Source organism: Momordica charantia, assembly GCF_013281855.1.
Source record: "Momordica charantia cultivar OHB3-1 chromosome 7 unlocalized genomic scaffold, Mcharantia_2.0 BLBB01000007.1, whole genome shotgun sequence".
NCBI classification, from domain to species: Eukaryota; Viridiplantae; Streptophyta; class Magnoliopsida; order Cucurbitales; family Cucurbitaceae; genus Momordica; species Momordica charantia.
This window is the reverse complement of record NW_028275165.1, coordinates 18,547,885-18,571,256: the sequence shown is the minus strand read 5'-3', so window position 1 is coordinate 18,571,256 and position 23,372 is coordinate 18,547,885. Positions and strand designations below refer to the sequence as shown.

Sequence of the window (23,372 nt, the reverse complement as noted above, 5' to 3'; positions counted from 1 at the left end):
AAAGTGGTTGAATTGGTGTACGAATTGAAACATATAATATAGTGGTGGGTAAAGTCTTAATTTAACCTAAGAAATTTTTGACAAAATAATAAAAATGTTAAATTACAAATTCTGTCCCAAATGGATAGACATAATTTTAATCTTGCCTTAAAATTAGTTTTTACGATTTAGGTTTAGCTTCGGATTTCTATGGTTTAAATCTCACATGTTGTACTAAAAAAAGAGTTCCCATTTAATATGATTTAGCTTCTTTCTTTTTTTTTTTTTTAATGTTCAAAGAAGCCTTTAGTAAATTTGGTTTAGTAAATCTGGGGTGGTACTTATTTTTTTCCTTGTTTTCGTCGCTGAATGCATCCACTGTCTGCATGTCAATGGAGGAGTGTTTTCTATTTATTTAACTATTAGTTGACTATATGTCAAAGTGAGCATAGCTCTGCGATAATTGACATATATCTCTTTTGTGATAACCAATCCGGAGAATTAAATTATAATTTTTAGAACCATATCAATCAAGATTTTTTTTAGTACAAATATGAAAAGGTGAGGATCGAAGATATATATATGTCAATTATCACTGAGCTATACGCGCTTTGATATCATATTCAACCAGATTGAAAACTAAACCATTGATATTTTTATGGAAAAGTTCAACTTCTAGCGATGAATTTAAATAATTCAATCAATTTAAACTTTAACCCATTAATTTCATCCATCTAAACTCTAAAAGAAATTGACCAAGTGTTGTAACAACCAGTTAATGTCAAATAAATGCACAAATCCAATCACAAACAATCACAGATTCACACCAAAGTCAAAGCATATAAAAACCTAATTTAACAATAAATTTCGAAACAGTCAAACAGAACAAATACTTGAAAGGGGTAATATAAAAAATAATAATAAAAATCAATTTGGTTCCTAAATAAATTTAACGAAAAAGAGGAGTTGATAATATTCCTCTACATACATGTATTATAAAAATTTTAACGATCGGGTTTCAATTCGATAAAATTTATAAAAAAGATATAAATTAACATTTTTTATATAGTCAATATATTGACCACATATATAGAAATAGAAATAGAAAATAATAAACATATAGAAATAGAAAAAGAGAATAAAATTTGAGAGAGAAGTAAATAGGAGGGTCGGCAAATGGAGCCAACCCTATGGAGTTTCCACAAATTATGTCGGCCATATGTCTAGATTGCCATACAGCACTCGCCCATCCAGAGGCCAGCGTGGCATATTTAGCCAACCGACCCTTTTAAATTTCTAAATCTGTATCGCCACCCCTTTTATACTGCCCCGCTCCCTCCTCCCTCATCTTCCTTTCCGATGTGGGTCTCCTTCTCTTCCACCTTTCATTTCTTTTTCTATTTCTCTATTCTATTTCATCAATTACTAAACATACAGCGGTATTAGTTTTGATTCGAAACAAAATATGTCTTAATCAATTGAGCTGAATTCGGGTTTACGTTGATCATATCAATTATAATCTGTAATCAATTCAGCTCTCATCAAACTGCTCACAGGTGATTTAGCCTGTCCCACTTCGTCCTCGACCAGTATTAGAACTTTCTTGGTTCCCATGACAATTTAGTTCTTAAAATATATATGGACTCGTTTGATAACGTTCCTGTTTTTCTTTTCATGAGAACAAGAATGGATAAACTTGTTCGTGAAAATGTTCCCAAAAATGGAGAAATTATAAACAAAATTAGTTATAAAATGTTTAGATTTCTTAAAAAAATTAGAAATGAGAAATAAGAAACAGGAATGTTGTGAAATAGACTTACTTTTTATTCTTATTGATGGTCATCATTTACATTTTAAGTATTTTGTAATATGAATTGTGTTGGCGATACTACTTTATTAGGTGAATCTTGAATTTACATAAAACCAATTGAGAAGAGATTTGACAGGAAAAAGATGGCAGCCAATCCAGAACATAGAGGCTAAAATTGAGACTTCAAAAACAAATTCAAAGACAGTATAGTCTTCAAGGACCAACTGAGTATTTGAAGATTCTTAAGAATCTAAATTTATGTCACTCAAAACAGAGATTAGAGAAACAGCAAAGAAGATCACCAAACTGTAAGCTCCATGAGAGTCGGAAATTTTTCTGAGACTTCAGCTTCACAAGTAATACCCATCCTACATGAAATGGCAGGTCGAAAAACATATCTATCAATATGAAACTTCCAAGATTTGCCAAGATATCGTTCAACTCGACGATTCTACACAAGAGCGTTAATCAAGATCCGAAAAGATCCATATCAACGTATGATTCTATAAATAAGGTCAATTCAATAAAAGACTCTAATCCTCTGCAAACAGTTTGAATGGAGAAAAACATGTGCCTAAATCCCCTTCATATTTTGTCCGTAATCTTCCCAATTCCCAATTCTCAACGCCAACCAACATCTTGACAGTCAAAAGAGTACTACAATTCCTAGAGATGAGTAAAATCTATTATTACAAAAAGGAATTATTAGATAGGAAGCCTTTTTCAAGAACCCACACTAATATCCAGCAATTCAAACCCGCCTTCTTTCCACCCGAGCCCTGAGTGACGGGAATGGAAAGGAACGATTTCGAGTTGAAAGTAGTGGCTTCTCTTACATGTCTAGTTTGTTTTGGCTTTGTGTGCTCTCTTCTTCTGCTGCCTCCTCGAAATGGAGTTCTTCGTCCCGATGAAGAAGAGCAATGCACCAGCAAGTGCCACATGCTGCAAAGCGAACAATAAAAAGGAGTCGAATCGTATCCCCAAGAAAATGAAGTTTAGTGTAAAAGCAAGTCAATTAGATCAACTGACCAGTAAGAAATCATTCAATAGTATGCTAAATTGGGACTTCTCACGACCGTAGTTGAAGAAATCATATAAAATAGGGGTGCTAATTGCCAAGTAGAGAAGCTGCATAAATAAAGAAACTTTGCTGCTATGATGTTGATGGGAAAAAGAATAAACTGCAAAGTAACTTCTAAATAATAAAGGTATTAAACCCATGAAGAAGTAAATCAAATTCTACCAGAAGATAAGCTCCAATTGGGCTGCCAAATACAAAGAGAAGGCCACCAATGCCTTTAAGAGACAGAAATGCAGCAACTAAATGGGAAATCTGTGCAACAAACTCGAAATCTGAGTATGAGAGAGAGAAGAGTACGAAGGTTAGCAGTTCAATCCACGGAAGAATCAAAAGCTTACATCGATAACAGGTAGGTTGAATCCAAATATGGAGGAGACGTTTCTCCTGAAAGCATTCAACTTCGGCAGCAATTCCTTTGCAGCAGGTCCACCATCAGTGCCAAATTCGTTGAACCTAAAAGTAGATGCCTTATCAATATCAACGTAAAGGCAGAAATTTGAAAGTTTGGTCTTACTAATCATGTACTTCACTTAACATGAAGAATAAGAACATAGATCCCAACCATGCAATAAGCCAATAGTTCTTGAAGTTGTAGAAAACAATAATTACAGGCACCCCAGACTTTAAGAAGAAAGCAGACAACATAGATACACTTTATTTCACTTTTTGTCGAACATGTTCCATTTCTTCTGTATATTACTCTTTTTGAGCAGGACCCCGGAGGCATAACGGAGGAATACGAAGCTTCTAGGATTGCCATGTGTTTGAATAATAATTCCCATTGACAAGGCAAGATAGCACCATAGTCCTCAAATAACATGTTCTAAAAACATAGCAGAAAGAAGTACTAATACTATAGACAATGAATTTTACATCGTGAAGACAACTCCTGATCTATTTTTCAAGTTGAAAAATTATTGAAAAGTTTCCAATCGAAATTCGAAGTTAAAATTTAATCCAAGTAAATAGCAGATCGTAGAAACAAGCAGAATATAAATCTAACACAACTTAAACTACACTACTCTTATATTGTATGAAAAATGAAAGTTGAAAGTATCTGCCAAATTTTTTTTGGTTTGGTTCCCAGAAAAAGGCTTAGAAAGCTCCAATGTTACCTAAAACAGTATGGTAATTTCGTTCTCCCAAGCTACTGAGATGGAAAACAAATTACCCCACAATGTATAATTCGTATGAATCAAACATTAATAATGATGCAAAAGTGAAGTGGGTCCAGTCCAGTCCTCAGGAATCAACTAAAACACCAGCTCCTTAAGAATCCAGCAAAATTCCCACAATATTCCCAACTGAATCTCAAGAAGTGATGGTTCAACATCCAACTTGCTAACAAACCCAGCAAATAAAAATCAGAAAAAGCTTTTCCAGTTCATACAAAAACAACAGATAAGCTGAGAACGAGGCAAGCAGACTTCCACTTCTGACTTTAAAAAAGGTATACGAATGAATCTCTCAAAATGGAAAAAAAAAAAATCAAGGTCAAACAAACACAACATAAGACCCCAAAAACAAGAACAGTAATCTTTTCAATTAGAAAACCAAGACGACCCACAACGACAATAGAGGCAAGCATGAGATAAAACACAGACCCAGCCGGAATCGATCATAATCAGGAACAGAAAAGCACCGGAATGGAACTAAAAGTAGCAGATCTAAAGTGAAAAAAACAACAGAAAAATCAGAGACAGAGATCAGAGAGATGATTTAGTCCGATCTAGAAATAGAGAGAGAGAGAGAGACTACATTTGCCAAGCGGAGAGGATGAAAAGGGAGGCAAAGAGAACCCGTCCAAGGAAAGAGAAGAACCCCATTTTCGTAGCAGAAACAAGGTAGAGAGAGAGCGAGAGAGAAGGGGTAATCTCAACCTCGGAGGTGGTGGATCGGAATCTTACGACGCCTCCGGCAGTCCCAACGGAGGGCGGAAATTATAGAGGGAGAGCCTAAAATGGTAAAATTGAAACCCCCAGATCGCAAGCCCAGTACAGTATACAACGAAAATTGGATTTTCTTTTTTCTTTTTTCTATTTACACACCTTCAAATGTCTCAATACACCCACCTGGCCACCTTATCAAATAAAACCGCGTCGCATTTACAAATTTCAAAGCCAAAAAAGAAAAACGAGCCATGTTTTAGGTCAGACTGATACTTTTTTCTTTTCATATTATAAAATAATAATCAGGTTTAAAAAAACAAATAATAAGGTTATAATAAAGTTGAAAATTTAGACACTCACAAATTATTTCTAAAGTACTTATTAAACATCATTCTATGGAGGGGTTACACATGTAATTTTCAATGTGTAGTTAAAAAATATAAAGATTTCATCTTTAAAAAAACTAAGGAACCTACATGATATTGTACTAAAAATTATTATTATATATTATTGTTAAAAGAAGTTTTGATTTTGATTTTGATTTCAATTGAATCACTTTATTATTTTTTAGATTATATAAATTTTCGTTGAAAAATGATATTGTTATGGTTATTAACATATTTACTAGGCATTTTCTCAACATGGACGTAGCTAAGTGTTTAAGAAATCTTATCCCTTTGTGTTGGATAATTAAGGTATTTAGTGGCTTCATATTATTTATAAAATAACTAATTATGTATAATTTAGGTGAGTTTCGCCATCTTTATTTTGTGGAAGATTTTTTTTCTTATGTAAACCAAATATATCATATTATATTAGTTAGCCAACAAATTTTGAAAAGTAATAAGTAGATTGGAGAGTATCCAACTTTGAATATTTACATATTTAGTTGTATATATAGTTTTTTTAGTATTATAGTTTAGGTTGGGTGGAGGTTTTAAATTTTAAGTTTGTAGTTGTAATTTTTCTCAACCACCAAAAAAAAAAAGGTTTGTAGTCTTAATTACAAGTATATATATATTTTCAATATGCCTCCACACTTTTACAAATAATAATTTAGAAAATAGGTAGAAAAAGAAAAGTATCTCTTAAAACTATAACACGTATAATAAATTGGTTAAGATATTGGTATATTTTTTTAAGATGTACAGTAAAATTTTCATCCCTCGTTTGATTTTCCTTTATGAATAATCTTATTTGAGTTATAATACAAAAAAAAAAAAAAATATATATATATATATATATATAACATATATGAAATAGTAATTTTATTATTAAAATATGACCAAATTTGTTGATGCATAAATTCAGATTCCTAGGATCTTGCCGAACTCGCACCAATCTTTTAGAATAAAGGGATTGACGAGGCAAACAGGTAGTACTAAAGATCGGTCGACTTTTGCCACACAAATTCCGATGTATCGGAGTAATGAGGTATAGAGAGTAAGGTATTTAGGCGGACCTCTAGAGTTTGGTTTACCTTTTTATTTATAGAAGTTGAACCCTAATCCTCTTAGGAATTATCGAAGCTGAATCCTCGTCTGCCTAGGAGATCTAGACTCCTAGGCTTGTGCGTCTCGTAACAGGCCTAGTGTCGAATCCAGGATCAAGATACACACAAACTTATGTCGAATTGTGTGGGATTCAGAGAGAACCATCGGGATTCTCAACGAGGGAAGTCGAGAACTCCTCAGTCGCCAAGATGGTCCTGACCCAAGGCCTAGTCGGCTATAGCTGACCTAGGTGGCCGGATCTCAACTTCCTTACGTGGTGAGTCCATTCCTTCCTTGGCCCGTCTCTTATCTTCTGCTCGTTTTCCTAATCTCCGTTTATTTTCCTATAACAGACCAAATTGAAAAGAAATGCAAATATCTTTCTAATTCAACGTCATTGTTTTTAATCATAAATTTATATAGAGATAAAAGATTAAAAAAAATCCAAAAGATAGATTCTTTAAATATGCATCACTCCTTTTCTTTCAGGAAAATATATGCATCACTCTTTTAAAATCATAATGATTATAAATTTATAATTATATAATGGGGAGGCATGGCCCCCATGCCCTCAGTAGTGGTCTGCCCTATTGTATATAACGTTGCACATCAAATAAATATTAATTGCAACTATATGGAAGAACTATTATTCACTTCTTTTTTAACAAACTATTATTATCACTTTGAGTTACTTAAAAAACAAAATTAATAATGATAAAGGATCTTTGAGTAATTAATGTTGGGTTTATCAGTTGGACTTTAATTAGACTCGTCAAGTTAGCATTGTATTCAATTCTCATACACTATGTTAATCAGATGAATTAGGAATGCTTTTTCTTTTCGGGTGAGTATAAAAATGTGGAATTGAACCTTCGACTTGTAAGGTAGAAACAAGATGCTTTGATCGTTCAACTATACTTCTATTGGTAATTAGATGACCGTCTGGAAACTAAAGAAAAATAAGTAAATTGATAAAATTTAACGTTAATCACTCATTTTTTATTCAACGACATGTGAGGGTGAAATACAAACCTCTAAGCTTTTGATCAAAATTTATGCTTTAACCCATCAAACTATATTCAGGTTAACAATGTCAATCATAATGTGGGGTTGGAAATTGATCAAAAAAAGTATACATTATTCTACTTTGGTGACATTTTGCACACCCAACCTCAAATCAAACTTACATCCCCATCTCCTTCTCATTTATCAAACTTGTCATTCTTCCCCTCGATTTGATCACCAAACTAGCAATTAGTTGAACAATTATTTACACACAACCCGCTCAAACTTGTAGGTTTCTATAAATGGTGAATTGTTGGTATCAATTTGTGCCCAAAATCAACACTGATCAATTAGTGTACAGCCCTACACTACATATATAAGATCTAAGAACATTGACTAATTTCAAAACTATTAATAAATATCCATCATGACTAAGATCTGTGCTTAAAATTGTCCACTCTGTTGATGTACATTAAATAAGTCATAATGTGAGTTAGGGAATTCTCACTAAAAAAAGACATATATAATAACATTGTAGCATTCAAGGAAGACCAAACTTCACTAATTATACAAAATTAAATGCGAGTCATTTTAACAATCCAACTTCATTACACAACTTCCTTCACCTACCCACTAGTCGTTATCATTTTTCTTGAGGGTGGAGTGAGGTACAAGTTAATTAATTTAATTTGTTGGTTTCTATTCAATTAAAAACTCCTCCCTCTTCCATTATTGTGTATTATTTTAATTTCCTTTTTGAAAACTTTAATCTTTAATCCCTAGCCATTTGAGAAAATTTTCATTATATGAGATTTGAAAAGATAGAGACTCAAGACCGAGTAACATATGTTACATCAGAAGATTGTTGATTCTTTTTAGTTTCAAACTCTTAGAGATATGGGAGGAGAATCTGAGAAAACACAAAATTTACCGATATACTAACTTGTGAATGCAGCACTTCACGCACAGGATTCAACGAACTCAAGGTATTTAAGTACTCGTACAAAGGGAAGAAGAGAGAATTTTGAGGGATCAATTTTCTGTGTTCAAAATTGAAAAGAAATCACAATTTATAAACTATTTGAGGCCATTCAAATAGTCACATATTTTCGTATAAAGTAATGTCTTTTGATAAAGAACATATTCTTTTATATAATGTGTAAGGATGTGAATTTGAACCTTCAACTTTTTGGTCAAACATATATGTTTCAACCAGAATCTTATATTGAAATGATAAGGGATTTAACAAAGTTTATAAGATACCTGAGTTATTTCTCCCCTCAACTATTTATTTTTAGATCGAACATATGAATACTGATATGATATTAGAGTCCAACATTCCACACTGAACGCACATCAAGCCACGAAACTTATGATTTTCTTATTTAATGAAAGAGTTTCGTCAGGTTAGTTTGTATGGCTCGACCTAATTGAGTCGGGTGGCTCAGTTCTAGTTAAGTCGGGTCTTGTCCAGTTAGATGGTTCGAACCGGATGGGAAACAAATAAAATAAAATAGAAATTGGAGAGTTATGGGATGGGTTGGGGCAGCATCAGATCTCATCCTCCTTCCTTTAGTCCCAATTCATAAAGCGCAAAGTTAAAAGTCGGCTACTCAGTTCACGTGCATCACGTGCTTTGCTTCTCACCTCACTTGGACTCCATTATTTTGTTTTATTCTATTCTACTTCTACTTAAATATATCATTTTTCAAGCCCTCCTTTGCAAAGTAAATTTTGAAATGGCTTAGTTTATAATTTTCAATAAACGGCTGCTTTTTGTCCCATTGATTTCTAATCAAAACCATCTTTTATTATATATATATTTTTATATCAGAACATACCAAACACCTTACATTTATATAATAAGTCTCTTTAAAGAGTTTCAATTCAGGATCAATCCTTTCATTTGTTTCGAAATATTTATTCGTTAGTTATTTATATAAAATTTTATTTTTTTAAATTTAACCATATGTTTGGGATGAGCGCTCGATCCTTTAACTTTTTGGACAAAGATATAAATTAGTTGAATTATCCTTAGTTTTTTGGATCTTTTTTAAGTAAACGACTACTTATGCATGAATTTAATTAAATATAAGTGATAAATAAGGCGGATTTGGATCTAGTAATATAAAATTGTGGGTTGCTAAGTTGAAAGTTGGAAACCACGATCTAAATATACCCTCAATATTTAAACATAATCAACTCATTGGGGAAAAAAAAGGGACAAGTCTTTGGGTACATGCAATGCAATGCAAGAATGGGCATTAATGTATGGAAAAATTAGATCTCAAAATTAGAAAAAGGAAGAAGAAAGAAAACAAATCACACACCAATAATTTTTATATTTTTCCCACTATCTTTTTCTGCATTTTGTCTCCTTATTCTTGTGAGAATCTGATTTATTCAAGACCAACCATCCTTCCTTCCAAAAGAAAAATGTCATTGCCAAATATTATTGCTCCCATTATTAATAATCTTCAACCATATAAAATTTTTACATCACATTATTTGTGTAATTAAATAGTATAATTTTCTAAAGAAATTCAATTTAGTGCATGTGGATTGGACTTAATTTCAATATGGTCCCTACATTTTGGTTAAATTGCACAAATTAGCTACCTAAAATACCACCCCCTTTTTTCTATATTTTTACCTAGTCAAAAACCTTTAAAAAGTCAGCCTAAATGGAATACATCACTTCATTGCTATGTGAATAGAGAACTAGTTTGCATATTCAATAGAGCGGACCATTTTAAAACTTTTAAAATTATATTAACACTAATTCAAAATTGAAACTTTTAAAACTATAGGAATCAAAATTAAATAAGTCGAAATCATGTGACCAAATGAGGTAATTTAGCCTTTTGTATATTTCTAATACAATTTATTTCTTTTTGGGTTAAATTACATAAAATCATTTTTAAAAAGTAGAAAAATGAAAATCAATTTTTAGGATGAACCTGGCAATGGTGTGTCAATTTTTCGATAGATTTTCATTTGAAAATTTGTTGGAAAAAAAAAGAGCTCATATGTGAATAAATTTTAAACATGTATTAGGTATAAAATGGATAAAATTCGGATAATAATGATAGAATCAAAGCAAAATTTGTTGTCTCTTTACGACACACAGCTAATTTAAACGGATTGGTAAATGGCCAATCAGTAAATGGATTACACGGAAACAGTTGGGAATTTACAGAGTGGCATTACTGTAAAATGTTGCCGGAAAGAGGGGCATTTATATACAATAACAAATTCCATAAATGCCACGTAGCCACTCTCTCACGTAGAAAAACGACGGACTCGCTCGGTCACACAGCCACGTGGATGCCTTTTTGCCAATTAAACGAAGATGATTGGCTGGAGTACGTGGAGGCTAGGGGTGGTCAGCGCAGTCAAATCTCAAACGAGAGTACAGATAAATTCCACAGTCGCGCGAGTAAAACGTGTAAGAGAAACACTGTTTTAGGCGCCGAGTTTATATTTAACAGAGAGAGAGAAGCAGAGGAAACGCGAAAACGGAGACGGAAGTTTTCAGACACTGAGAGGGAAAAAAAGAGGAAAAAAAAAAGAAATTTCTTTTGAGATTTTTTTTTCCCTTTAAGGTTCTGTGCTTCTTTTTCTCCTCTTGTCTCGGTTTCGAAATCTCCGTCGGAATCGGAATCGGAGTTGTTTCTCTTTGCAGCCATGGCTTTCGTTTCCTTTGTCGGAAGAGTTCTCTTCGTCTCGGTTTTCGTTCTCTCCGCTTGGCAAGAGTAAGCAGCTCAGATCTACTCTTATTTTCTTGCAATTTTTAGCTAAGCTTGAGAAAAATCTGGGGTTTTCACAGTGGAAATTTGAATTTTCGGATGTAGGGTCACTTTCTGAATGTCTGTCGAGAAAACCCTCATTTTAGCCCTAATCGATGAACTCTTTAAGTTTCGAAATCATGGTAGCTACTGTCGTTGGCGTGTTATAAGTTCAGATCTCTAATTTGATAGCGGAAAAAAGTTAGTCTGTGTGAGTAGAAATGATGGGGGGGCTTCTGTTTTGTTCACTAGTGGACAATGTGTTTGTTCTTAGTAATTTCTGGATTTTTTAAACCTAAAATGGTAACATTGGTTAGAATGCTGAAAATCTCTATTTGGGTTCTTTTTCTTTTATTCTTTTGGATCTTGATCTCTGTTTTTGGTGCCTCAGGTTCAATGATTTTGGTGCTGATGGAGGACCCGCAGCCAAGTATCTGAAACCAAAATTCAACGTTTTCTCTCACAACTTTGCAGCTCAGACTGGTTTAGAACTCCCAAAAGTTGAGGTGAGAAAAATGGTGATTAGCTCATTATTGCTTCGAATTTCCAACTTCCATTTTTAAGTGACATTTTGGGAGCTGTTATGGGTACAGATCCTGCATCTTGTGGCTGGTGCCATAGCTCTGAAGGGCTTGGGAAGCCTGCTCTTCATCTTCAACAGCTCCATTGGAGCCTTTCTACTGGTATCTTTATGTGAAAAATTTGAAACTTTTATCAATTTGTTGACCAGAATGAAATGGATTGAATTGTTGAATAATGCTGGTTTGTTTTTCTGGGCAGATCTTGCATCAGGCCATTACTACACCCATCTTGTACGATTTCTACAACTACGATGTTGAGAAGAAGGAATTCAACCAACTTTTTGTGAAATTCACTCAGGTAAGTTTAAATTGCAAATTTGATCTTTGTGGTTTCAAAGATTCGAGTAAAACATCAATAGATTTTTGGGTTGGTAAATATGGGTTGGGGATGGATGATTTGTGAGGATTAACCAGGACCAAATTGAAACTAGCTCAAAGCAGAAGGGGCTAATTGAAAGTTATAAAACCATAGGCATCAAACTGAAACTAGTCCTCAGCAGACTAAATTTAGACTTTGTAAAACCACAGGGGGAAATGGAAAATTCTTAACTGGTATCACCCATGAACCTCATTGTTTCTCTCCTAAAGTCTCATCTGAGTTGGAACTGATCTCATAAAACTGTGCAGAATCTGGCATTGTTGGGAGCGTTGCTGTATTTCATCGGCATGAAGAATTCGATTCCGAGGAGATCGCAGGCAGGGAACAAGAAGAATCCCAAGTCAAAAACATCATAGATAGCATCGGATGCATTAAGGAGGAACAGAGCTGAAAGGAGAGGCAGGCGGCGTATGTTTTTCTTTTATCTGTAGGTCTCTTTTTGAACTGATAATCTCTTTCTTTTAAATTTTTGGGTGTTTCTCGAATTGGTAGTTCTAGTTGTTGTTGCTTCTTGGAGAGTGTGATGTGTTTTTTTGTTTTGTTGTTTACTGTTTGTTCTTCGGACATGGAAATTTTTTTGGGTGTGTCGAGAAATTTCCAGGTTGGGGGTTAATTAATTATGTGATTGTAATGGAAGTTCTTTCGCATAATTTTGAAGTTTCTTTTCTGGATTATTTTTATGTTGTTGGAAATTTGGAAATGAGACATTTCTTCAAAGCGAAGGAGACGGTGGGAAATGGAAATCAAGGTTAAAAGGGAAGTTATATATAAAGAAAATCATGTTCTCTGCATTATTTTTTCAATGATTTATAATGCATTATTATGACCTCGTTAATCTTCTTTCCTTTTTTTTTTTCCCGTTGATTGTTTATTTAAATTTTGGTTATTGGTTTTATTTAGTAAGTCAAAATTTATTTAATAATAATAATTATTATAATGATTTTATTCTAATTCTAGAATAATGTTGAGGCGAGAGAGAAAGATAAGTTGTAAGTAAAGAAGTTTTAGAGAGAGAAAATGTTAGAAAGAGAAATTTTAGACAGAAAAATAAGCTTGGAGAGACAAAAGGTCAAAGAAAGAAAGTTAGGCTAAGAGTGGAAAAGTTGGAAGAGGAAAGATAAAAAGTATTTTTTTCCCTCCCTCCTCGTTCTTTCTTGGAAGTTGGAACGTAGATTATAAAGAGGAGTCATTAGGAGGGATGCTTTTTTTTTTAATAAATGTGGCAGAAATTCAAACTCACGATTTATTGATCAATGTGACAATCCAGAAATGTAACTGGTAGACGCATTCCATCAAATTCCATCAAATTAGTGCATACTATGATGGTTATGAGATATAAGAGACATGATATAGATTTTAGAAATGAGATATTGATTTGAAAAAGAAGCAAATCCACTATATTTTGATTGAAATATATGTCGCACAAAATTACTTACACCATTAGTTGATTAAGCTAAAAGAATGATATATTAGAAAGAAATATGAGCTACGGAAGGGAAATAACACAATATATGATGTAAATTTAATATATACATTTTAAAGAATCAATCTTTTTCAAATATAATATGAATGTGATTCTTGCAATTCTACAAAGGAATTACTTGCTACTAACTTACTAGCATTGGGATGGTTGGGAGTAATTTTGATATGATTAAACGTCATTCTCTAATATCACTCGTATAATATTAGTGCAATTTTGAATTTTTTTTTTATTTAAAGAAAAGAACTTTTGTATTAATGAGAAAATGCCACGGGGGCTGGGCCACAATTGAAGTAGTGTCCATATCATTAAGGCCCAAATGACAGTTGGGAGAAAATGAAGACCACAAGATTGAAGAGCCAATACCCATAAATTAAATAAGGATGCCAAATCTTAATATTCACCGCCAAACTTCATCAGTGTTAAAGTCAAATATGATTTAAGGTCTGGAGTGGAATTTAAGTCTGAACCACAGCCACTGAGAAAAATAAAGAAAATCCATTTGCAGAGCCCAGTCGGCTACCCACAGAAAACAAAAATGGTGGACAATCGCAACGGAGAAAAAATTCCGGTCGAAATCCTCTTCTCCGACGACGGTAATTACGACCGGCAAAGGGATTTGAAAGCTTTAGACGGATCCAAATTGGGGGTAAAAGGCCTGGTAGACCTAGGGTTCACCAAGGTCCCAAGAATCTTCATCCACCAAAATCGGAACTCCTCCGATCCACCACCATCCGACGACTCCAATTTCACAATCCCCATCATCGATTTGCAAGCAGCGGCCCAAAACCCCCAATCGCGCGCCGCCGTGATCGACCAAATCCGCGACGCCTGCGAAAATTGGGGGTTCTTCCAAGTCCTCAACCACGGCGTCCCCTCAGAGGTCGCGGCGGAGATGCTCGACGGAATCCGGCGGTTCCACGAGCAAGACGGTGAGCAGAAGAGGAATCTCTACTCTCGCGACTACACGAAAAAGGTACTCTACAACACCAATTTCGATCTGTTTCAGGCCGCTGCCACCAACTGGAGGGACACGATCACCTGCGTGATTGCTCCGCGGGGAGCCCGGCCGGAGGAGGTGCCCTTAATCTGTAGGGACAGTGTCCTTAATTACTCGGCGAGGGTGATGGAATTGGGGCGGAATCTGCTGGAATTGGTGTCGGAAGGATTGGGGGTCGGGCCGGACCGGTTGAAGGAGATGGGGTGCGGCGAGGGGCTGGTTCTGTTTGGGCATTACTACCCGGCGTGCCCTGAGCCGGAGCTCACTTTGGGAACCAGTGACCATTCCGATAGCAGTTTTCTGACGGTGCTGCTGCAGGACCAAATCGGCGGCCTCCAAGTCCGCCGTGGAGAGCGGTGGGTCGACGTTCCTCCGGTCGATGGAGCTCTTGTTGTTAACCTTGGCGATATGTTACAGGCAAGCCCATTCAAACTTATGATCCTGTTTCTTCCTTCTTTCATATTTTTTTATTTTTTAGTTATTAACCAAAAATTTAAAAATTTATTCCATAGCGATTTCTTGTTTTGTTTTGTATTTTTTTTTAAAAAAAGTTTAATTTGAGTTTAGTACCAAAATTTTTAGACTTGTGTCTACTCATATCAGTTATTGAAAGTTTTAAGGAAAGTCTAATAAATTTGTGAATTTTAATTTCACAATTTTGTGTCAGCCGATAAGGGATGTAGACACAAACTTTAAAATTTTTATAAACTAAATTCGTAATTTAACCTTTATTTGTTTTTTTAGTATCTATTAGGTATAAGGTGATGATTCGAACCAACAACTTTTAAACTTTATGGTCAGCTGTGTAAAAAGAAACTTGTTTAATGCTGACTTCCTCAAATTTTGTTGTGAAATTATATTACATAGAATAAATTTAATATATGTGACTTTTTTTCCCCTCCTGTATTTCACTTTGATTTGAATAGTGTCATTTTCAAAAATTTAGACTTTATCCCATATTTGAAAATACATATTTAACTTATAAATATTTATGTAATTGCCTCAAATTATATAATTTTTATGTTTTTTAAAAATATTTGTTCATGCCACTACGTCGATATTTCCATATATTCATAGGTTCGACATCGACGTAAGATATAAATCGACATTTCCGTCATATTAAAAAAAGATTGACAAAATGTCACTTGGATATACATAGTATTAATATTAATTATTTTAAATTTTATGAATAGAAAAAATGTTTATTTGTTAATTTAAATATTTTTTTATGATTTTTTAATTTTTCTAACTTTTACAGAAATATCTATAGATCTTGATTCCATAAAATTGAGACCTCAACATTTTTCTCAACATCGACATTTAAAATCTTGATTTTGTTGGTTGTGTTTTCCAGCTGATTTCTAATGGTAGGTTTAAGAGTGTGAAGCATAGGGTGATAGCAAAAAAGGAAGGGCCAAGAATTTCAGTGGCATGTTTTTTTAGGTACAATTGTCCACCGGAGAGTGAGTTGAAAGTTTATGGACCGATTAAGGAGTTGATTTCTGAGGAGAATCCACCACTGTACAGAGAAACAACCATCAAGAACTTTGTGGCACATTACTATTCAAAGGGCCTTAATGGAGTCTCTGCACTTGAACACTTCAAACTATGAGCTACTATGGTGAAGATGATCATTACATTTTATATTAAACTTCATAATCAAATATGTCTTGTGCAATATAACAATGGATTTGAAGATCACTGTAACTGTAACTATAACAGTCACTTTCAATGACTTTTGTTTTGCTCCATTTTATTTAGGCTAAATCAATATTTTGAATAGAAAGTTGATGGAACAAAATTTAAAATAACGTAAAAATTTGTCGAGATTAAGTTTTAAAAAAGAAGAAATGTTCAAGAAACTATCCTCTTTTAAAAAATAGATTAGGACAAAATTGAGTGCATTAAAAAAGTTTATTTCTTTTCCAACGAAATTTTTCCTTAAAAAAATTGTAGGGAGAAGTCATTTTCTCCGGACAGAAATAAAATTATATGGATAATTATAAGTTTTGCCGACGTTTCTACAAAAACGTTGGGAAAAAATTTATATTTGCCGATGATTTCCATCGGAATGTCGGCAAATATATATTCGGTTTTGTTTCTTGTATTTTATTTCCATTTCTTATTTTCTGGAAAAACAGGCTGGTAACCTATTCCATTTCCCGTTTCTAAATTTTTTATTAAATATTATATATATGCATTTTATTAGCCATGAATCTGTCAAGGCAAGCATAGCTCGTGTTGTACTAAAAAAAAATAGCCGTGAACCCTTAGCTTTAGCTCTGTTGTCGTAGGTGCACATGTTTCATATGACATGAGATACTTTGTTCCAATCATATGTGTTGCGAAATTTTATTTCTATATTCTTTTTTTATAATTTCTACCTTTTATAGTTAAAAAAATATCTTTTTTATAATTTCTACTTTTTATAGTTAAAAAAATATCTTTTCACTGGAATAAATAATTTAAACTTTTATATCGAATAAGTTTATATTATAGACCATGCTTTTTTAATATATTTAAATTCATCCATTAATACAAAATTGGAATATTTTGTATTATAGTTTTGTTTTAGTTTCTTCATTAACTTATTTATACAAAAATAATTTCAACTTTATTATAAAATTTACAAAATATTCAAATTTTAATATCTTTTTTTATATATATTTATATAGACAATTCAATCCTATTTTATTTTAACAAACTAATATCAAACACATCTATTCATAATATTTGATGTAAAATAACTTTTAATATTTGTAACATAGACGCAAGTCAAAATTCATGTAGTGTAATATTATATGTAATTATTTAGTATAGTTTGATTTTCAATATTATTGTTTAGTCAAAACGAGTATAACTTTACGGTAATTGACATATATTTTTAACCAAGAGGTTGTGAGTTAGATCCCCACCCCCACATGTTATACTAAAAAAAGTTTATTAATGTTTATAATAAATGCATCTAATTAAGATTAATATTTGGAAAAAGAACATTTTTATATTCTTGAATGTGATAATTTGTATCAATTTTCACCATAAATTTTTAATTTCATCAAATTCAACACCAAACTTAGATGATAAGTGTTGCAATTTATAAATTCTATTCAATTTCTCTTCATTCATCCATTAATAAAAACAAAAAAATAATGTAAAAAAAAACTAATTAATTTAATAAGAATCAAGCTTTTATCAAATTAAATTGGATAAATGCACAAAACCCACCATTAACTAACTTTGTCAAAACTTACCAATTTCAACATAAAAAAATCTAGTTTAATTTATCGTTTTTGTCTAAATTCTATCAATTTCATGTCAAATATATGTTTTATAACTCATTTGACACGCGAGATTTTTTTTTAAAACAAATTTTCAAATGAAAATCTCAAAGGTAAAATTTGCCACCCTTGATAAAGTAGGTGAATATTATTGCCACACATATTAGTGTAAAATGTAATTTTAGTAATTGAAAAAGTGATACACATGGTCAAGTTCACATTTGAAATTTATATTTTTACCTTACATTTATATGAATTTGTGCCCCATTTGACATAAAATTTTGGATCTTTGGGGTGGAAAAATTGATTCACCTCTTAAATATACACATATATGATTTGAATTAAACATCTCACTATTAATAATTCAAAATCACTAAAACTCCCTTTGACATAGTTGAGTAGAGCCCAAAGTGTTAGTGAACATATCAGCCAACTGAAGAGACGAACGAATAGGAAGAAGTTTAAAAAACCCATCCACAACCATTAGTATGTTCACATGAAATTAGATCGGGTTGGAAGCTATTGAGACAACAACTTTATTGTCACAAAACACAATAGCAAGGAAGTGAACGGATACGAAGATCAGCAAGTAGTTGAATAACTCATACAAATTCACTAGTAACACCAACAAGAGCACGATATTCAAACTCAGAGAGATCGTGGTCTTCCTTTTAGACTTCCAAAAAGTCAAAGAATCACCTAAGAAGATGCAACAACTAGTATAAGAATGACAAGTATCAGGACATGAACTCCAATCTGCATGAACAAAAGTTCAAATTCCATAGTCAGAAATGCACTTAAGATATCGTAAAAGATGATGAACAGTAGCCAATATTACTGAAACAAGGCCACTGAAAATTAAAACCTATTAAAATACATTAGTATGTGATAAAAGTCTATACTTTTGGGTTTTGTTGTTTGATATTGTTTTGCAGTTGATTTCCAACTACAGGTTTAGAAGTGTGAATCAGAGAGTGATGACGAAAAGGATAGGGCCAAGAATTTTGATGAAATGTTTTCTCATGTACAATTGTCCACTGAAGAATGGTAGAATTTATGGACCAATTAAGGAGTTTAATTTCAAAGCAAAACCCTATTTACAGATGGGCTACATGGCTCACTACAATGAAAAAGGTCTCAATGGAATCGTCTCTGCACTTGAGCACGTCAAAATTTGAACATGGGAGAGCACATATAAAAATCTGGATATGTCTCTAAGTTTGTATTTGAGGAACATCGTAATAGCCTCTTTCCATGGTGGTCAATTATCCCGAGTGTCCTCATTTCATGTATATTGGTATTAGCTTCAAATGTTTGTCACGGTGGCATGATCATGATTCAACAATCAATCTAAGCTATCAAAAATTAATTCTATCTTTTTTTATGGCTTATATTACTACTACTAACAGTACTCAAATAAATTGATTGACGTCATTTGAAGGCATCAAGTTCTATGTTATACAGTTAAAAATAAGTCATATGGACATTATCATTGGTTAACTTTATATGTTTTTATATATTTAATTTAAATGATCATCATATCTTTTCCTTAACAAACTAACAACCAAACATAAGGATCGTAAAAAAAAAAACAATAAATGAGTTCAAAAAGCTAGTAGGAAGCATGACTTGGCACATATGTACAAGTTTGGTATTAGTTTGTCTATTTTGCCAACAAAAGAAAAATGAAGGCCAATTTTTCAAAATAAAAATTGGATGTTTATTTTTCAAAAACAAAATTTAAGGTCTATTTTTAAAACTAACATTTTAGATCTATTTTTCAAAATAAAATTTAAGATCTATTTTCAATACAATTTACTCTCACTCTCTTAAAAAAACAAATTTACAATTGACAAGTGAAGTTACCATTCTCTCGCTAATCTTTTCCTCCTAACTTTTCTATCTCTTTCTAATATCTCTTTCTAATATCTCCCTCAATTTTTGACTTTTCAAGTTTTCTCGTTCTAAAATTCTGTACGGGAGATATATGTCAATTACTCCTCGCTTTTGGTATTAGAGTTTTCTTTTTAACTTTTCTTTTCCTCACCCTTATAATTAATGTTTTATAAGTAATTTGATAAAAAAGTTTTAAATTATGCTTATCAAAATTTAAAAGATACATACCTTTTTTCAAAGATCTTTTCAATTTTTTTTTTCTTCTAAATAATAGAAAACAAGAATCATTATAATTATTTTTTGAGTTCGAACAAAAAGTCATCATCTGCCAACATTTACACCACACAAGATTGCAAAATCTTTTCAACTAGTAATAACAGCATATTTCTTGTAACGATGACGTGGAATCAGGGTTAAATTTTTTTTTGTTATTTAGAAGATGCTTGATCATTAAATGAGGACTAAAATATTGATTTTTTTTAGTTGAGAGCGGGGATTTGGAACCCATAAGTTCCATTAAGAATATATATATATATACGAATTAAATTTAACTAATTTTTTGAGTTGAATGATGATTTATTCATCCTTACTTGATACCGACTCCAAAATTAGCTCTTGACGATTGGCTTCTATTGCTAGCGCTTGGATTTGGAAGTAAGCTACAGCTACCTTGAATCAATCAACGAAGGAAAATAAAGTGCTTTACCAAAGAATAGAAATAGATGATACGTTAGTTTGAGGGTCCATTGGTCAAAGGAAAGGAGAGGTCCTAATGCTATGACGAAGCCATATGAGAAGAGAGTGCCACGTACGATTCCTCTGAGAAAGGCGTGATTTACAGACCCGACAGGTGGTCAACAGAGCTTCATTCCTACTCAAGCTAAGCTATGGGCTAAAATATCAATTGATTATCCACCAAGTCATGTTAATTTTATTATAATTTATCTAATAAACCTGTCACGTTCCATCACCAGTTAATTTAAGCTTAGGAAAGATCCACGATGTTTGATTATTATATTATCAATAATTAAATATTCACGTTAATCAAATAAGTCTACAGTATCCTATTTAAAAATGGGATACCGACTGAGAAAAATCATCCAAAAGAAACAGAAGAAGATGAACAGTTGCCATAGAGAAACAAATCTTTCGTCTAACGATGACGGTTACGATCGTCTAACAGAGCTCAAAGCTTTCGACGAATCCAAATTGGGAGTGAAGGGTTTAGCCGATTCAGGGCTTACCAAAATCCCAAGAATCTTCATCCACGACAGCCAGACGTCGCCCATCGAATCACCGGCGGCGGCGGCGGCGGTATCTGAATCCGGCGAGTCAGATTTGGGGATCCCAATAATAGATCTGGAATCGACGGCCCAAAACCCCCAATCGCGAGGGAAGACCATCGATCAAATCCGAGACGCTTGTGAAAATTGGGGGTTCTTCCATATCATAAACCACGGGATTCCCTCGAGCGTCACGGCGGAGATGATCAACGGAACGCGGCGGTTTCACGAGGAAGACGATGAAATCAAGAGGAACCTGTACTCGCGCGATTTTAGCAGAAAGGTAAAATTCACAACGAATTTCGATTTGTACAATGGGGTTTCGACGAATTGGAGGGACACATTCAGCTGCTTGGTGGCGCCTCGTGGGGCAGAGCCGGAGGACATACCCTTAATCTGTAGGCAATTATGGTGGAGTTCTCGAAAAGGGTGTTGGAATTGGGGCAGTTTCTGATAGAGTTGGTGTCGGAGGCTTTGGGGTTGGGGCCGAATCGGCTGAGAGAAATGGGTTGTGGGGACGGAATGATGATGTTTTGCCATTACTATCCGCCGTGCCCGGAGCCGGACCTCACCTGGGGAACCACCGAACATTCCGACAGCAGTTTTCTGACGGTGCTGCTGCAGGACCAGATCGGCGGCCTCCAAGTTCGCCGTGGAGATCGGTGGCTCCATGTTTCTCCGGTCGATGGTGCTCTTGTTGTCAACGTTGGGGATTTATTGCAGGTCTTTACTTTATCTAATAAATTATTGAATTTAAAAAAAAAAATTAATTCATTAGCACGATATTAAAAGTTTTGGATTTATTACACTTTTAAGATATTATCTAATAAGTTATCGACATATGGGGTTTAGGTGATGTAGTAATTTTTATGAAGTTGTAAATAATTACTAACTTTTAATTTCATTAAATTGAATCATAAAATTAAATAAATGTTGTAATTTTTACTCAATATGGTTAATTCACTTATTAATTTAAATAAAAAAACATGGTAGAAAAGCTGATTAATTTAATAAAATTCAAGTTTGAAGTAGGGTAAGGTAAAAATAATTCACTGATTCTATCAAAACTTACAAATTTCAAGAAAAAACAAAACCTCCTTCAGTATATATTCTTTTTGTTTAAATCCTATTAATTTAATATCAAATACCTATCTTATAACTCATTTGACACCTATAGAAATATTTTTCAACAATTTTTTAAAATTTGCCGTACTTTTTTCAAGTAAGTTGAAGATTGCAACAACATGTATCCAAATTTAAGGTACAATTTAATGTAATTGAAAGTTTAAGATAACAATTCACGATTAAAATTGATATTTTTCTTTTATATGTTTATATGAATTTGTTTTCCTTCTAATATAAAATTTTGGATCTCTCAGTTATGATATTGACAAGAAGAATTAATTCAATATATATAGGAAGGATTTAAAGTATTAAAACATTGGTAGATGATAAAAGTAGTTTTGGGTTGTTGAAAACCTTTGGTATTGTTTTGCAGCTGATTTCCAACGACAGGTTCATAAGTGTGGATCATAGGGTGATGGCGAAGAGGATGGGGCCAAGAATTTCGGTGGCATGTTTTTTTAGGTGCAATTCTCCGCCGGAGACTGATAAAGTTTATGGACCAATTAAGGAGTTAATTTCAGAGCAAAATCCTGCCATTTACAAAGAAACAACCCTCAACAACTACGTGGCTCACTTCAATCAAAAGGGCCTCAATGGAATCTCTGCACTTTGAACATGGAAGACATGTAACATTTTAGATTTTTGAACATTGACATGTTAGACTGGTCAACATTGTGATCAGTACAGGATGCTAATACAAGACTTTATGATTTGTGATTGACTTGTATTTTACAGTCGTTTTTATGATGGATATAAATACTATTTATCGATAAATTATATTCATGACCATTATTTTTCTTTTATTCATATTCACATATAAGTGGTTACTTGAGAAATTACATTACATAAAATAAATTAATATATATTTAAAAAAATGTTGCTTACTTTTTTTGTTTGTTCGTTCCGTAGGCTGGACTTTTTTGTGTTGTAATTTGGATGAGACTTTGAGTTTGATTTTGCTTTGAATATTATTATTTTAAAAATTTTAAACTGTACCGCTATATAATTATTAACCAATTTTTACATTATTTATGTAATTGCCCCAAATTTCTTGGTATAATTTTTAAATTTTTTATAAATATTTATTTGGTATGGTTGGAAAATCAGACACTCCAAATAATTTCTTCTTCCATAGTTATATTAAGCCACAATACAAAGAAAAAGACAGGAAAGACACAATAACTTATATTGCTTTATCCCAACAGTTTAGGGTGATAGTAGGAATTTGACGATTATTTAGGCCAATGAAAGTTAAATCTGAGAAGCGAACGTGATTAGCCGAGATGACTTGTTAAGGCTAAAATA

The 23,372-nt window shown here is 33.0% G+C and overlaps 4 protein-coding genes, 1 non-coding gene and 1 pseudogene across 5 annotated transcripts; 4 read left to right on the top strand and 2 right to left on the bottom strand.

Moving 5' to 3' along the window:
* Positions 1 to 1,141: 1,141 nt before the first annotated feature.
* On the bottom strand, positions 1,142 to 1,270 carry LOC148210497 (U11 spliceosomal RNA). The gene has a single exon (XR_015792540.1). It is a non-coding gene; the product is annotated as a U11 spliceosomal RNA (small nuclear RNA).
* A 983-nt stretch (positions 1,271 to 2,253) lies between these two features.
* On the bottom strand, positions 2,254 to 4,926 carry LOC111009799 (uncharacterized). The gene is made up of 5 exons (XM_022283009.2): positions 4,629 to 4,926; positions 3,209 to 3,323; positions 3,033 to 3,122; positions 2,819 to 2,917; positions 2,254 to 2,731 (listed from the first exon to the last, which is right to left on the bottom strand). The coding sequence occupies exons 1-5, from the start codon at positions 4,694 to 4,696 to the stop codon at positions 2,630 to 2,632; spliced, it is 474 nt and encodes a 157-aa protein (XP_022138701.1). The 5' UTR covers positions 4,697 to 4,926; the 3' UTR covers positions 2,254 to 2,629.
* A 5,836-nt stretch (positions 4,927 to 10,762) lies between these two features.
* On the top strand, positions 10,763 to 12,679 carry LOC111009874 (HR-like lesion-inducing protein-like protein). The gene is made up of 5 exons (XM_022283105.2): positions 10,763 to 11,012; positions 11,437 to 11,551; positions 11,639 to 11,728; positions 11,826 to 11,924; positions 12,254 to 12,679. The coding sequence occupies exons 1-5, from the start codon at positions 10,945 to 10,947 to the stop codon at positions 12,359 to 12,361; spliced, it is 480 nt and encodes a 159-aa protein (XP_022138797.1). The 5' UTR covers positions 10,763 to 10,944; the 3' UTR covers positions 12,362 to 12,679.
* A 1,180-nt stretch (positions 12,680 to 13,859) lies between these two features.
* On the top strand, positions 13,860 to 16,236 carry LOC111009916 (1-aminocyclopropane-1-carboxylate oxidase homolog 1). Its single transcript, XM_022283153.2, has 2 exons — positions 13,860 to 14,902; positions 15,840 to 16,236. The coding sequence occupies exons 1-2, from the start codon at positions 14,024 to 14,026 to the stop codon at positions 16,095 to 16,097; spliced, it is 1,137 nt and encodes a 378-aa protein (XP_022138845.1). The 5' UTR covers positions 13,860 to 14,023; the 3' UTR covers positions 16,098 to 16,236.
* A 4,444-nt stretch (positions 16,237 to 20,680) lies between these two features.
* On the top strand, positions 20,681 to 22,874 carry LOC111009754 (1-aminocyclopropane-1-carboxylate oxidase homolog 3-like). Its single transcript, XM_088126632.1, has 2 exons — positions 20,681 to 21,665; positions 22,441 to 22,874. The coding sequence occupies exons 1-2, from the start codon at positions 21,351 to 21,353 to the stop codon at positions 22,678 to 22,680; spliced, it is 555 nt and encodes a 184-aa protein (XP_087982758.1). The 5' UTR covers positions 20,681 to 21,350; the 3' UTR covers positions 22,681 to 22,874.
* On the top strand, positions 20,734 to 21,344 carry LOC148210496 (1-aminocyclopropane-1-carboxylate oxidase homolog pseudogene; annotated as a pseudogene).
* Positions 22,875 to 23,372: the final 498 nt, after the last annotated feature.